The 16,630-nt window shown below is 39.0% G+C and overlaps 3 protein-coding genes across 3 annotated transcripts; all 3 read right to left on the bottom strand.

Annotated features, from left to right (window-relative positions):
• Nucleotides 1-956: 956 nt before the first annotated feature.
• LOC140944320 (probable G-protein coupled receptor 45) lies at nucleotides 957-1,859 on the bottom strand. Its single transcript, XM_073393481.1, has one exon. It carries the CDS (start codon nucleotides 1,857-1,859, stop codon nucleotides 957-959), a length of 903 nt encoding a protein of 300 aa, XP_073249582.1.
• Nucleotides 1,860-3,995: 2,136 nt separating this feature from the next.
• LOC140944319 (uncharacterized) lies at nucleotides 3,996-5,062 on the bottom strand. Its single transcript, XM_073393480.1, has one exon. It carries the CDS (start codon nucleotides 4,914-4,916, stop codon nucleotides 3,996-3,998), a length of 921 nt encoding a protein of 306 aa, XP_073249581.1. The 5' UTR covers nucleotides 4,917-5,062.
• Nucleotides 5,063-6,034: 972 nt separating this feature from the next.
• LOC140944318 (histamine H2 receptor-like) lies at nucleotides 6,035-6,901 on the bottom strand. Its single transcript, XM_073393479.1, has one exon. It carries the CDS (start codon nucleotides 6,899-6,901, stop codon nucleotides 6,035-6,037), a length of 867 nt encoding a protein of 288 aa, XP_073249580.1.
• Nucleotides 6,902-16,630: the final 9,729 nt, after the last annotated feature.

The raw sequence follows: 16,630 nt of genomic DNA, 5'->3' as shown, positions 1-16,630 counted from the left end.
GGCAATAACCTGCTTTTATCAGAAACAAGGCACCATTGCGATCAGGACTCAAAAAGCCCACCGGAGATGGCGACTAATAATGCTGACTGTGGCTTTATCACAAGTAAACGTAATCAGTCGTGTAGCTATTTAAAAAGTTATGATAAAGAAACTACGGTGATGATATTTACGGCGTTCACAGTTAATCTTTAAAGCCCACCCATATCTTTAATTAAGTTAAAAGCTTCCCACGAAATAAAATCTAACCAGGAGCTAATATATTATTATAAGCTATTGTTCAGTGCATGGAAGAGTCATAATAAGTAAAGTTGTCGTAAGAAACAAATTAAACAAGTCAGGAGATGTCACAACACTTTAAGGGTTGATTGATTTTCAAAATCCAGGACTTTTAGTGTCCCTAATTTCCGGAAGAATAAAGAGAAGTGTGACGTCACGTTACCATGGTAGCACTATTTCTGGATGACAACAAAACCAACGACGACGGCGAAGGCAAGGAGAAGGCAAAAAATAATATGTTTACATTAACAAACGTCGTTGCACTACTACGACATGAAACTTCCTAATTTCACGAGCCCGCCCAATGGAGTAGGAGAACACAACACAAAAATTGTCGCTTTCTTTTTTTAAACTCAGATATTGATAGATACTGTCCCAAAGAAAATTTCGCCAAGATTTGCCAATTTAAATGAAATTGAATAAGATCGATGAAGTTTGAAGTAGTACGTTGTCATCCAAAAATTTTGCTACCAAGGCAACGTGACGTAACGATTTCCCTTCTCTATACTTTAAAAACGTTTTATACGGGGGACTCCGCCCTGAGGTCCAACAGGGTACCTCTTCCGTCAAAAAAAGGTTTATAAAAGGGTCTGAGGGGTTGGAAGTCGGGGCGGAGCCTCTCCGTGTAGAACTTCGTTGAGTGCTCCCCCCGGGATTTGCTGATGATAATTCATACTAGTCTACTGAGATCTGCAAGGGCAGAATAAGGATTTAACTCCATCACGAATGTCTTTCATTCTCCATATATAAAGACCAGGATTGAGACTGGAAGACAAATATAAGAACACCAAAGACACGTGATATGGCTCCCACGTTTCCACGCTCTTATTCAATTTAACAAGGAGAAAGAGCATAACTGCCACAGGCAAGAAAGAAAAAGAAAACAAAACAAGAATGTACAAGATTGAAAGTAAGGATTTCTTGTATTTCGCCAAGTCGATCGCTGGCTGACCAACACTTTGACACGACTGGTTTTCACGAATCTGTTGCTGGTGTTGGCGAATTATACGGAACACTCTGAAATACGCAACAGTGGTGGCTAAGTAGCAAGATAGCAGATATACTCCCATAGCGGTGCCTGCTTCTAGTTTAAAACTCTCGTTGAAAAAGCAAATGGCCAGTAGAACAGTGAATGGAATTGGTACTACCAGTGAGACCGCAGCGATTAGACATCCACGGCGCGATGTCACTAAGGATCGCCGAGTCATGTGCAGCCATCGTTCAATAGACATAAGGGTTATAACAAGTATTGTTAGAGACATCAGATATGTTTCACAGAGAATTCCAATTGCTGATTCAGCGGTTTCAAACGTATGGTTATACAAATAGGGAATCGACATGATAGAGGTGGCAACTCCAGTACACAAATCAGAGAACGCTAAAACACTCAAAAGAATATGAAAAGGTGTTCTCTGGAAGGACCTCTTCCAAATCGCAGTTAAAACCACAGCATTCCCCACTATTGCTACAGGAGAAAGAACAACTATGATCACATGAATTGCCACTAGAATACTGTTCGGCCCATCAGCACTTGCTTCAGTGCTTAAGGTGCTTGGAATGGATCTATTGGTGTCGTTCAACATGACATATAATAGTACGTTTCAGCGACTTTGAAAATTGTATATGCCACGGGAATGATGGGCTTGAGAGTGTGATCGACGGAAGAAAAATTATCAGCTAGCTTCTAAAGGAGTAAATAAAAGGAGTCAATAAATGTCTTTCTTACATACACTCCAACTTTTGAACCGTTTGCATAGGTTACCAATTCAGCCCGCTGAAAGCCTTCCTTCAGAAGACGAAATCGGATCAGTGCTTCAACAAAAGGGAATTGATTTTTCGTGGCAAAGGATATCACTCGTATTTGTCTTAAACTTTGATTCAACGTAGTAAGTTTTATACCTACTGTGAACTAAGACAAAGTTACCCCTATTCAATTTGGCACCCGGTTTCCTTTTTTAAGACCCTTCCTATTATTAACTGCTGATTTTGCCTTTTTTTTAGTTATAAAAATTTTAAATATATTCCCGACAGATGACATTAATTTCCGTTATATACAGGAAAACATGACTGTTGTATGGAGTCGACTCTTTCGAATCTTGTCCATTAAAAAGACAACTGAATAGACCCCTTGGTGACATAACTGATAGTATTCACGGCGATGATACTGACGAACCAAGAAGGATTATCAACAGTTTGTCGTAAAATCTAATTTGTTTTCAGTTGATTTCAAACGAAGTGCTGGATATTTTTGCAATGTTTTTCAAATGCAATGTACATGTAGAATGCTTTAACCGCTGTTCTGAGTTGAAATTATATTTATTCAGATTGATATTTAATTTCCTTTTCAGTTTAATGTACACTTACTTTTGTTCACCGATGTTTCTTCATGTTAAAAGTTAGTATGTTGTTTTACCAAAGCTGACATTAAGTTTTTCTTAATAGGAAAACACGACCGTCTCGGCTCTTTTTCGTCTTTCCACTTAAAAAAACTAGACCTCGCGGTGAATAGCATATTGATAATGGTGAGGAGACAATAATATAAAAACAAACGAAACTTTATTATGTTTGCCACGCACTTGAAGTTGATTTCAGTTTTTAATAACTAAAACTTCCCACATACAATATTTATAGCTCTTTTTAATCTGAAATATTCGCATGGTGTACAAATTTAACAAAAAGACAATACGCCAAGTCCAATCAAGCGACGAAATTCGGAAGATAAAACTTTCACTTGTTGATTTTATTCCCCTCGTTCCTTTGCCACACCAAAACCACTCCTCCATGGTCCTTAATGCAAAGGACTTGCAGACATCAATCATTTCCGACACCACTCACAACGCTCACCTTTTCGGGAATATTAGGGAGTTTATGCAACGACGATTGCGACGGCAACGAAAACGTCACTTACAAAGTGAATTTGCGCTGCTGCCTCAAACTTGATCGCACTTACTCCATCTCGTTAAATTCGTCAAATGTTGGCAAAGTTTTTTGCAGTTGAATTCTAACTGACTGCATCAAAGTTCAGGAAAAGAAAGGTGTTGTTTTTTGTTCCCGTCCTCGACAAAACGTGAAATTAGGCAGTTTCACGTTGCAGTCGTGCAACGACGGCAGAGAAATGTACAAAAAACGTGCTGCACGTGCAAAGTTGTTGTTTTGCTTGTCTAAACCTATTGCTGTTTTGCCGTTCTTTTTACCATCGCCGTAGTGGTTATTTTAGTGAGCATTGAGAACAATATTCCAGGGGTACCCAATTGTCTGCAAAATATCTATTCCACCAAGTATTCACTGCTGCAAAGAAATTTCAATAACTCGAGAACCGAGACTAAAAATACGGTCGAACGTCCATGTGCGACCACCTACTGAAAACACCAAAATTTCCCCACTCAAAGCCTTAAAGTTGGAACCTCTCGTAAATGGCTACCTTTTGTAAGCGACCGCGACTACTTTTTAGGATGACGGTTTTATCTGAATTTTCCATTGTTTTCAACGTGTTGTAAGTGACCACTTCACGCATTGTCTATATGTACTATACGCTACAAACAGCATCCGAAGACACATATCGTAACTTAGAAATTGCATTCAACAAATTGTCTCCCAGAAAGAAGATATGTCCGTGGGTAAGCGAGCACCTTCAGTAGGTGATTCACGTGAGGCTCGATGAACCCAATTCGAGGATAGTGTTCAACAACAATTCGGCCCATCGATACTAGTAGTTATATCTAGTGGGATCCGTTTGTGCAACAACACAACTTTTTGACTCCAACACGAACATCTTTCATTCTCCAAATATAAAGGCTAGGATTGAGACAGGATGCTGAAAGTAAGATCACCAAAGATACGTGATATGGCCCCCAACTTCCTTCATCTTTACCCAAAAGAATAAGGAGGAAAAGCGAAACAATGAAAGGTAAAATGCACAAAGAAAACAAAGCAAGAATGCACAAGACTGAAAAGATCGATTTCTTATACTTTGCCAGGTCGATCGCTGGTTGACCACAATTTTGACGAGCCTGATTCCCATGAATTTGTTGCTGGTGCTGTCGAATAATACGGAACACTCTGAAATATGCAACAGAGGTGGTCAAGTAACACGATAGCCCATAAGCACCCATCGAAGCATTTGTTTCTAGTTTCATTTTCTTCGTGATGAGGTTCAATGCCTGTAAAGTAACCAAAGGAACTGGCGCTAGCAATGAGAGAACAACAAAACGATATCTACGGCGTGATGTGAGTAAGGATCGGTGAGTCATGTGCAGCCATCGTTCAACGGACAAAAGTGTTATAACAAGTATAGTAAGACATGACAGATATGTACTAATGAGAATGCCAGACATGGAGACAACTCCAAACTCATGGTTCAGCAAATAGGGAATGGACATAAGAGGGCTGGCAACACCAGTCAACAAGTCCGTAAACGCCAAAACACTCAAAAGAATGTGAAATGTTGTCCTCTGAAAGGACCTTCTCCAAATCGCCGTCAAAACCAGTGCATTTCCTACCACTGCTACTGGCGCGAGTACAACGATGACCACATGACTTGCTACTAAAATACTGTCCGTCTCTTTAGCACTTGCTCCAGTGCTCAAGGTGCTAAAGATGGAGATATTATCTGGAATGGGACAAGTCGTGTTGCTCATCATGACGACGCAGCTCGGTTTACTTCAGTACTCCTTTGTGAAAAATGTCTTTTACGACTCCGCTTGGCTTGAGAAATTGGTAGGAAAATCGTTAGCTTCTAACGGCGTTAATAAAATGAGGTAAAAAATATACCTATGTTACAATACAAACAGGGCCAGAAGACACAACTTTGGAACAGTTTGCATAGGCACCGTGTTCAGTTCACTGATGAACACCTTCCTTCACAAGGAACTGCTTCAATAGGAAATGATTGTTTAATTTTAATGATATATTTTATCATATATACTTAATTACTTAGTTTTTGCAGCTGTGTGTGCTGAGTTGAAATTACTTCTATTTAATTCGATGTACGGTTTCCTATTTTTTTTTTCTTTGTTGACTGTTGTTGACATTGCTTTTAAGTTTATTACGAAATTTATCTTATTTTTCCAGTTGCTGACATTTATCTCACTCTCACTCATGACTACCCTGGGTACCAGAGGTTTTTCTCGCGTGCGGCGGGAATTTTCGGTGTTGGCCGAAGGCCGACACGTCTTATTGTTTGATTTTGATGAATATTTTATCATATAAACTTAATTACTTAGTTTTCGCCGCAGTGCGTGCTGAGTTGAAATTACTTCTATTTAATTCCATGTCCGGTTTCCTATTTATTTTTCTTTGTTGACTGTTGTTCACCACTGCTTTTAGTATATTATGAAATTTATATTATTTTCCAGTTGCTGACATCTATTTCATTTTAGGAGAGAAAACATGACCGTTTTCCGGACTCGACTTTTGCCAATTTTTTCCTCAAAAAGATCTTTTATAATAGCACTGATAATAAAGATGAAAGATCGATAATACAATACTACAATTGGCAATAAAATCAGCTGTCAGAGAAACTTTGCCTTAAAGGGCCTTTGTGACGTTTTTCCGCCTTCAGAAGAGAAAACTTTAGCTTTCCTCCACCCCCCTTCCCTTCCATGCAATGTTGTTCCTCTGTACAAGCTTTCTGTAATAAACGACAAAAATCCTAACTTTGAATGGAGAAGAGGGATCGAGGGGTTGCAAATTGTGTTGCTCTCCGAAGAATCCAATTTATTTACAGTGTTGAAGAACAATTCTGCTCGACGAAGGTTATCTAGTGGAATCCGTTTGTGCAACAACACAACTTTTTGACTCCATTACGAACATCATTCATTCTCCAAATATAAAGACCAGGATTGAGACAGGATGATGAAAACAAGAACACCAAAGATACGTGATATGGCGCCCACTCTCCGTTATCCTCACCCAAAAGAACAAGGAGTAAAAGCGAAACAATGAAAGGTAAAACACACAAAGAAAACAAAGCAAGAATGTACAAGATTGAAAAAATGGATTTCTTATATTTTGCCAAGTCGATCGCTTGTTGGCCAAAATTTTGACGTGACTGGCTCCCATGAATTTGTTGCTGGTGCTGTCGAATAATACGGAACACTTTGAAATATGCAACAGAGGTGGCAAAGTAACACGATACCGCATATACGCCCATTGCAGCATTTGTTTCTAATTCCATTTTCCCGGTGATGAAGTTCAATGCCTGCAAAGTGACTAAGGGAATTGGCACTAGCAAGGATATGACAGCGGTAAGATATCCACGGCTTGATGTGAGTAAGGATCGGTGCGTCATGTGCAGCCATCGTTCAACGGACATGAGTGTTATAACAAGTATCGTAAGACACAACAGATATGTACTTATGAGAATGCCAGACATGGAGATAACTCCAAACTCATGGTTCAGCAAATAGGGAATGGACATAAGAGGGCTGGCAACACCAGTCAACAAGTCCGTAAACGCCAAAACACTCAAAAGAATGTGAAATGTTGTTCTCTGAAAGGAATTCTTCCAAATAGCCATCAAAACCACTGCATTTCCCACCACTGCCACGGGGGAGAAAAGAACGATGATCACATGACTTGCCACAAAAATACTGTTCGTCTCTTTAGCATTTGCTCCAGAGCTCATGGTACTAGGAATGGAAAATGGAGAATGGAGAAGGCCAAGTCGCGATATTGAACATGATGCCGCAGCTCGGTTCACCTACGCATGTATTAAAAATAAAGCGGCTTGGCTTGACAAGTTTGTAGACGGTAGAAGAATTGTTAGGTTTTAAACTGCGTAATACAATACAAACAGGGCCAGAAAACACAACTTTTGAACAGTTATCATAGGCACTGGCATCAGTCTATTGAAAGCCTAAGGATGATTGTTGAATTTCAGATGAATATTTTATCGTATATAAAAAAAATTAATTACTTATTAATTAGTTTTTGCTGCTATATATGTGCTGAGTTGAAATTACTTCTTTTCAATTCGATGTCCGGTTCCTGTTGTTTTTGCTTTTGTTGACTGTTGTTGACCGTTGCTTTGTTGTGTCATGAAATTTTATTTTTCCAGTAGCTGACATTTATAATCTTTTAACAGGGAAAACATGACCGTTTTTTGAAATCGACTCTTTTCAATCTTTTCCTTAAATAGATCTCTTATAAGAGCATTGATAATAATGATGGCAACCATAAAAAATCAAGCGAAGCTTTATAGTGAATAAAACCTAGCACATGTATTATTTAAAGCTCCTTACAGTGTGATGAAATATTCAAAGGGCCTGTAAATTGATTAGAAAATATTAAATAACAATATTAAATAATAACGATAATGATAATAATAATAATAATAATAATAATAATAAAAGTTTAAAGTGAAAAAATTTTATTGACAGCAATGCTAACTATTAAAATCCTATTTACAATTAATTCGCTTGAAAAAAAGAAAAAACTATTCATTCAAAACACTATTTACAATTCCTGTCGATTTAAAAAGCACTTAATTTAGCTTAGAAAGAGTTAATTTAACTAAGAAAAACTTTTTCGATTTAAAAACATTTTATTTCAATAAAAAAAACTGTCAGCCTCTAAAATTCAAAAGTTTCTTTCAACTGTTAAAAAAAATAAAATAAAGACAATTAATAACGCATCTATAGCTGTTGAGTCTAGGGAAGTCCTGCTTGACCCTTCTCTATTTCTAGATTCCTTAATAATAATAATAATAATAATAATAATAATAATTACAATAATTATAATAATAATAAGCAACCGCTACGAAGAAACCATCGATCACAATACAAGTGGCTGCCTGAAGTCCGCCTCTTACATCCACTGAAATATCTGCAAAGCTTACAACATCAAAGTGGGGAACAACTGCTACGTACGAGCGTACACCCGAGACAGTAAAAGAAAATAAAAATAAAAGATGTATATTCTCTGGGACAAGCTGGTTCAAACGGATAAAAAAATCAAATCCAACAGGCCTGACATCCTAATGAAAGATCAAGAACTGAAGAATTGCCTACTGATTGATATGGCCGTATTCGCGCTGAACGAAATACACCTGTCAAAATGGTTGAAAAGCTATCAAAATATTTAAACGTAGTGATCGAAATCTCAAGGATTTGGGACCTTATAGGAGAAACTGTGCCTGTAGGTTTTGGAACACTTGGCCTAGTTAAAAAAGAGCCTGGAAAAATACGTCGATCAAAGTCCTAGAAGCATCTACAGAAGACCAGCCTAGCTATTGGGCACAGCTCATATTTTACGAAAAGTGCTCTCCACTAACTAGATGACAACTCCCCCAGACGCTCCCGAGGAAAGTAGTAGCTTCTCGTACCTCTGGGCGGTAAAAACTGCGAAACAAGGAAAACATAATTATAATAATTTATTTTAGCATGTACTGACTTTGAAGGGGGCGTGACAAAAGTAAACTTAGCATGACATCAAATCTTATAAAAGCATAAATCGCATTAATGAAATTCCTCTACATTTTATTCATGCGATAAAGATAAAGGAATATGACATCATCCTCGTTACTACGCAAAAATGGGGTTCAAAAAATCCCCACTAAACTACTCATGTCAAGAATCAGGCAAAGTTTTACCTGAAGTGTTCCACGCGAGACAGGACAATCTTTTCTATTTTTTGTAACAAGTAAAAATGAAAATGTACTTAAACTTGTAAATAGTGTTTGGGGTGTAAGTAGGATCATGGAACACATTCGCTTGATCATTCCAATACCAGATGATACCTTGTTGCGTCATCCTTCAAAGTGGACGCAATGACAGACTCCACCGTCGATGTCTAACACTAGATATTTTGTGCTTGAAACGCTCATCAGTCTACAGCCACCAACATGAATGACTGGCCTTAGGATTTAACTTCAGAGGCACAGATTGCATACAGTCGAACCTCCGGTAAGTGCATGACAATCCAAAGTGCGAAGATTTAGTGGTCGCTTATGAGACGTGGTCGCCAACGAGAATCGAACCACACATCTACATTTTTCAAGAGAATTCCTTGCATGCAATTTCTAATTCATAAGTGTACTTTTATGTTCTCCCTTCTGAGTAGTGTAGTACATACAGTGAACTTAGAGATGGAAAACGGCTCAAGTAGTCGCTTACAGGAGGATAAAATCAATGGAAATTCCAAAACCGTCATCCAAAAAGATGGTCTCGGTCGCATACGAGAGGTTGTCATTTAATGATATGACTGGGGAAAATTTTAGAGTTTCGATAGGTGATAGCGTATGGGAGGTGGTCGCAGATGAGAGTTTTTTTCAGCTTTGCTGTAGGTTCCGATTGCTTAAAGGTGCCATAAATTTAACCAGCACTGTTGTTGAGCTGCTTAAAGCATTCTAAGATGCTACCACATTAAGAAACTATATATTAGATATGGTTCCTTGATCTCCGGCGATTTCGTTGTGGTCACTTAGCTTGCGATTTGCCCATTAGGAGAGGGGTACCACTAAAATAGCCTATATGAGGGGGCTTCGCGAGCCGGTGCGCAAGAGGTACATTTTCAGGCTTCTGATATTTGAAAGACTAAGTATTTCATTGGTTGGAGCATATGAAAGCGCAGGGAAATCTGTCATTTTAGTCTCCAAAAGGACAACACAAGGGCTAACAGGGTTCCTTTTCCGTCAAAAAAAGGTTTATAAAAAGGTAAGGAGTTGGACATCGGGGCGAAGCGTCTACGTGTAGAACTTTGTTGAGTGCTCCCCCGTGATTCACTGATGATAATTCATATTATTAAAAACTGAATCATTGGATAAAGCAGTCCTAGAGCTCTTATTTGCTTAGCCATTATACTATGTTCTCCAAATATGGTAACTGTACGCGTCTGCTCAAAATTAAAAACAAGGGGAAAATCTGTTGTTTTTACAAATAAAGGCGGGAAGAATTCCCACTATTTTAAAGGCGTTTCTAATAAAACAATTATTCCACTCGCGCTTGTTGGATATGAGATGATTATAGCCAACGCGCACTCGTGGAATAATAGGCCCTTTATATGATGACATCATTTTACTCCTACGACAAGAATCCCTCAGGACTTTGCTTTCTTGTGCAAATTAGGGCTTTTGTTATCGAAACCTCACTGGGATTACCAAATAAAAACATGAAAGGAAAAACCAAAAGGATCCTGGTTGTAGCAGTAAATACCCTGCGAACAGAGTCTCCTTCTCATCTAGGAAAGATCGAAGCGACTCTGCTAGCAGGGTAAGCAGTAAAATGACGTCATCGTGCAAATGACCTATTGTTAACTATTCTACTGGGATCTACAGGGGGAGAATAAAGATTTTACTCCATCACCAATGTCTCTCATTCTCCAGATGTAAAGACCAGGATTGAGACTGGAAGACAAAAATAAGAACACCAAAGACACGTGATATGGCTCCCATGTTCCCTTGCTCTTACCCCATTTAACAATGAGGAAGAGTATAACTGTCACAGGCAAGAAAGAAAGAGAAAACAAAATAAGAATGTATAAGATTGAAATTACGGATTTCTTGTATTTCGCCAAGTCGATCGCTCGTTGACAAACACTTTGACACGACTGGTTTCCACCAATTTGTTGCTGGTGTCGGTGAATTATACGGAACACTTTGAAATAGGCAACAGTGGTGGCTAAGTAGCAAGATAGCAGATATACTCCCATAGTGGTGCCTACCTCTAGTTTAAAACTATCCTTGTAACAATAAATACCCTGTAGAATAACGAAAGGAATTGGTACTATCAGTGAGACCGCAGCGATGAGACATCCACCGCGCGATGTTATTGAGGATCGCCGAGTCATGTGCAGCCATCGTTCAATAGACATAAGTGTTATAATAAGTACTGTTAGAGACACCAGATATGTTCCAATGAGAATCCCAATTGCTGATTCAGTTGTATAAAGTTTAAGGTTACACAAATAGGGAATCGACATGACAGAGGAGGCAACTCAAGTACACAAATCAGAGAACGCTAAGACACTCAAAAAAATATGAAAAGGTGTTCTCTGAAAGGACCTCTTCCGAATCGCTGTTAAAACCACTGCATTCCCCACTATTGCTACAGCAGAAAGAAGAGCTATGATCACATGACTTGCCACTAGAATGCTGTTCGGCCCTTTAGCACTTGCTCCTGTGCTATTGTTGTTGTTCAACATGACATATAACACAGGCAGCCCAGACGTAGTATGTGTCACAGAATGAATATATTAATATTCACATGGACAAATTAACGCGATGAGTCGTCGAAACTCCAATGAACAAAAATAGTCCAAAAGTCAAAATATAACAAAACAAAGCTAAGATACCTTTAACTGAACGTATCCTTGTCTTTCCTGGCCGGTTAAAGTAGCATTTTGTTGAGTTTTGGTCAAGCTGATGCTAAATTCAAGCAAATATATTTAGGAAACACGCTCAAATTCGAGACAGCTTTGTTGTGAAGGTTTCATCGCATCGATGAAAAATTTTAGTTGAGTTTAAACGGGCACATTACGCTGGAATAAGCGAATTTCATTTGAGTACAGAAACGTTTGGGTTTTCAAATAAATTTTTCAAAAAATAACTTCTGTGTATATTATATTGTTCCTCAGTGTTCATTCATAACAGTCGTTCAGAGAACAGTCGAAAAACAACAGCTTCAGCGCCGGCTGTGTCTCGGCGAATTTCAGTTGCAACTTTGACTTTCATAGGTGGATTTCCCCAGACAGATTTCGATACAAAGCCAGTTAATTTCTTTTTAAAATTTGTGTTACCTGTTATTCTAAAGGAATTACAGTCAAATTTTCTCATTTCTACTGTACGTTTATTTCAAAAATTGTCACATAAATAAGCTTGGTAATTATTTCATTTATTTAGTTGCTGCGGAGCGACCGTAGGGAGCGAGCAGCAACATAATCAGGATTTAAGGGAAATATATAAGGGGGGACGAATTCTCGAATTCATCACTTTTTACCACAATGCATTGCATTTAACCACATTTTTTACCAGAATGCATTGCGACAGGGAACACGATGAGAGCGTGCATCGTTCGCTTCCCAGACTCAGAGTTTTCTTTGTGGCAAATTTTCTACAGCACGGTTAGAGGTCTTAACAACTTTAAGACACGCAGGAGTCTTTCAGATGAGTACGATGGTTAACTTGGGGATTGGATTTCAATTCAAGAGCCTTTGACCCGTCTAGTCGTTAAACTTCACGAGAAGATGAGCATTTGCTCTTCGACCCCGCAACACGGGGAATATACAAATTCCAGCTTGCTAGAAGGTGATCTGAAAGAGAGAAAATGTCATGCCATGCTATTCTTAAGAACCTGTACGAGCCGAAAATGGATGTGATTTTGACCATTAGCTTCAAAATAACAGCGGAAATCGAGATAACAAAACATATCTTTTGCGTCCTACTTTGCAGACGAGGACGTGTATCGTCGTTTTGTAAAGTTTGTAAAGCATAATTATGTTCTTTCATTCATTCATTGCCATGGCATATGCGTGTGCATTGTTTTTTTACTGTTTATAGCTCAGTTAATGCAGCTTGATCATCTTGCCGGCGGAAGTTTCATCCAAAAGGCATTAAATTAAAGACTTTTCCACAGCACTATGTCACGGCCTCAGTAGTGTAGTGGTTAGGTGTAGTCGCGTCGAGCCCAAGATGCCGGGTTCGAGTCCTACTCAATTTTTACTTTCCTTATTTCTCTTTTTTTCCCATTTTTTTTGTGTTGTTATTTTCTATAAATTTATACCTAAATAACTGCAATAAACAGCAAGAAAAGTGTCGTGTTTCCAGTGAAAAGATAGTACACCGTATATTAAATATATGGATAAACAATTTGAATTTCTATCATTTCCTGCAATTTACTGTGGGAAAACCAGAGTTGATAACCACTTGTCGTAATGATCATTTTCTAAACAACGTTCCCACGAGTTCTTTCTATAGACTGATGGTAATTATTACTTTTCAACATGTAAATAGGTCGATCAATGTCATTTTCGTTTCTTTTAAGTCTCACGGGCTAACTAATGCTAGTATCAACAGAATGTGCCGCAGCATTACTATCTTTTAGATACCCTAGTTTTAGCTTATTTTTTAGAGTCTTTTTAGTTGGTGTTTATAGTTGCAGATATAGTTTCCCTCAATATTAAGACCAAGTAGACAGATGCCATTCAGAATAACAACGAAAAACGTTTTTCAATTCACCTGAAGACGGAGAACGGTTGATTCAGCGAAAGAAAAACTCAAAGGCAAGTTGCTGAAAAACATAGAACATGATTTGTTTACGCGCGGGCAGATGGCAGCATACATGAACTCGTACCGATGACTCAGCCGAAGGCAAATGGAAAATAATGTTTTTCTCTTTTGATTATGATATAAAAGAAATGGTAAACGTTGCAGCTGTGTAACCATGAAGTTGTGGATGCACTTGGGAGGTTTGCTAAGCACTCAAGAAGCTAGAGTCGCACTTGGCGACTCTTACGCTTCTTTCGCGCTTAGCAACCTCCCGCATGCATCCATAACTCCATGGTTGCACGCTGCACGTTTACCATTTCTTAAATAGGAATAAGGAGGCGATCACCTAGCAACGCGAGAAACGGCTTCCTATATCTTACAAAGTGGAGTTGAAAAGTCTTTATTTCAATTTAGTTTATGTCTTCTTAGTTAGCTCTAAAACTCGGATGTATATAAACAAAGCACACATACACAAAGTGGAGCTGAAAACTCTCTATTTCAATTTTGTCTGACGTTTTCTTCGTTCTATCTCGAGGAAATGAAAAACTATAAAAGTCTTGTAATTTCACGCGCCTTTAATCAGTTAATTATGCGAGTTCGCAAGCCCAAAGGTGAATACAAATTAGCTGTGCAGTAAAAACCCCAAGGGAGCATCTTGACGTATTAGTATATAAACAATTAATAACTTATAAACAAGGATCAATTAAAACACGTGACTAATAATTGCTAGCAATAAAACAAAAGAGAGATACCGTTTTAAAAACTTTATTAAAAACAATGACAAAAAGAGTCAAATACACAGCGATTCGTAAGGAATGGAAATTAGTTAATCTTCATCTTCGTTCTCCTCTTTAGAAGGGGAATAGAAATTGGTTTCCAACGTCTTCGCGTTTTTGTGTGTAACTGCCCCATAATCGTGACACCGACGAAAGCCCTCTTTCATGTAATTTCTCCCCTCGGGAATCTGGTAATCGCATATAGGACAAATCTTGTAGTAATCGTGCCAAAAGCATTTAGGACATTTCATGCATGATCAATGTCCAGTACACATTAGAGTTCTTGCAATGTTCACAGGGACTTTTAGAGCGAAAGGTGGTGGACGTTTCAGGGCTACTACTTTCTGTTTCCTGACTGTCGTTTTCAGTGTCGTTGTCGCTCTCTTGGGTGCCTTCAGCTTCAACGCCATTTTCAGAAGCCACTTCCTCCTCCTCCTGATTTTCAATATCCGATGAACTCTCCTCATTATTACTCTCGTTATGGGAAGTATTTTCTACATTTTGGTAGCCTTTTTTCCTTTTCTATTAAATCACTTAACAACTTTTTCTTCTTGATTAACCTTTATCGCTTCCTAACTCTGAAAGTCCGTCTAGAAACGTGTTCAGCGCACGAGGCTTGGTAACCTCATTGTTATGAGGGAGTAACACATACTCAACTAGCTCAGCGATGTTTGTGACGGGAATAGTGCGTTTATTTCGAAATAATTGTCCGCTGGGAGTGCGGAAAAGAATATCTTTGGACGCGGCCATACTATGAAGCAAATCAGAAGCACGTTTTTCCGGCACTGCACGGGAAAGATGACTCAAAACATCTTCTATTCTTGGTTCTTCTTTTTTTTTCGGTTCTTCATCCTCGCTTTCATCACCAGAACTTTCGCTTTCTTCATGTTCACTCTCGTGTTCTTCTTCAACCAAATCTATTTTTCTCGTTAGTTTGATGAGTACCCGTGACAGGCTTAGCTTCGAATGATCAACTTGCCGTTGCGTCACCTCTTTCATAGCATTAGAGTTCCTAAGCTTGAAACAACAGGGGCTAATACATCTTCGATAAAACCACTACCCTCTTGTACAAGGACTCGCTTCTTTGTTTTGTAAGGGACATTTGGACTGGCCAGGTTAAGTGAAGCATCCTTATATGGCAGCAGTATCCGCTTATTTTCTTCGGGGATGGGAATGTATCCCAGCAGTATATTGTATAAGACTTGGACTAGTGCATGTAGTTGCTGTGGAGTAGCTGTCTTTAAAAGAAACTGGCGCTGATAAGCAGGGCAATCAGCTAACAGTTGAAGAAATCACGATTGTTGTTTACTACACGAGACATGAACTAAGAATGGCACTTAGTAGTCTCTTATAGAATCTTGTGGAGGGAAAGACAATAGAAATGAGGAGGAGGAGGGAAAACAATAGAAATTTGGAGGCGGTGGTGGTGGTGGTGGTGGTGGTGGAAGAAAACAACAGAAATGTGGTGGAGGTGGTGGTGGTGGGAAAACAATAGAAATGTGGTGGTGGCAGTGGTGGTGGTAGTGGCGGTGAAGGAAAACAATAGAAATGTGGTGGAGGGAAAACAATACAAATGTGGTGGTGGTGGTGGAGGGAAAACATAAGAAATGTGGTGGCGGTGGTGGTGGTTGTGAAGGAAAACATTGGAAACGTTAGAGTTGGCGTGATGTCCCAAACGATTTTGCCGACATAACGATATTTAGATTTAGATTTAGAACGTGGTGGCGGTGGTGGTGGTGGAGGGAAAACAACAGAAATGTGGTGGCGGTGGTGGTGGTGGAGGAAAACAATAGAAATGTGGTGGTGGTGGTGGTGGTGGGGGGAACAATTGAAATGTGGTGGTGGTGGTCTTGGGAGAGGAAAACAATAGAATTTTATGGCCTGAAAACCTATATAAATGCGCAACATTCTACCTCTTTCTCAGTCTACATTTTGCTCCTGAGGAGTTGACATGAGTTAGTTCTGTTCTGTCTGCGAAAAATCCTTTAGTATAAAAGATAATATGCAAAGGCACGTGATGTCTAAAACCACATTGCTGGTCTCACCCCATTTCAAACAGTTCCAATGTTTTCGCAAAAATGTCAGCGGTTTCGCTTCGAGCATCCTTTCACCTCCATGATTGCCGGAATGACCGGGTCCGGAAAAACGGCCTGGGTTCGATCTCTATTACAACAAGCTTCAGAGACCATTTACCCTCTCCCGGAGAGGATCGTTTGGTGTTATTCAAAATGGTAGCCTGCGTATACACAAATGTTAGTCGCCATGCCACACATTGAATTCGTCAAGGGAATTCCTACGGCTTTGGAGCAGGATCCTTATTTTGATGTGAACAAACGGAATTTGATCGTGTTTGATGATCAGACGATTGACGCCAGTT

Source organism: Porites lutea, chromosome 7 (assembly GCF_958299795.1).
Source record: "Porites lutea chromosome 7, jaPorLute2.1, whole genome shotgun sequence".
NCBI classification, from domain to species: domain Eukaryota; kingdom Metazoa; phylum Cnidaria; class Anthozoa; order Scleractinia; family Poritidae; genus Porites; species Porites lutea.
This window is presented reverse-complemented; position numbering and strand designations above follow the sequence as displayed.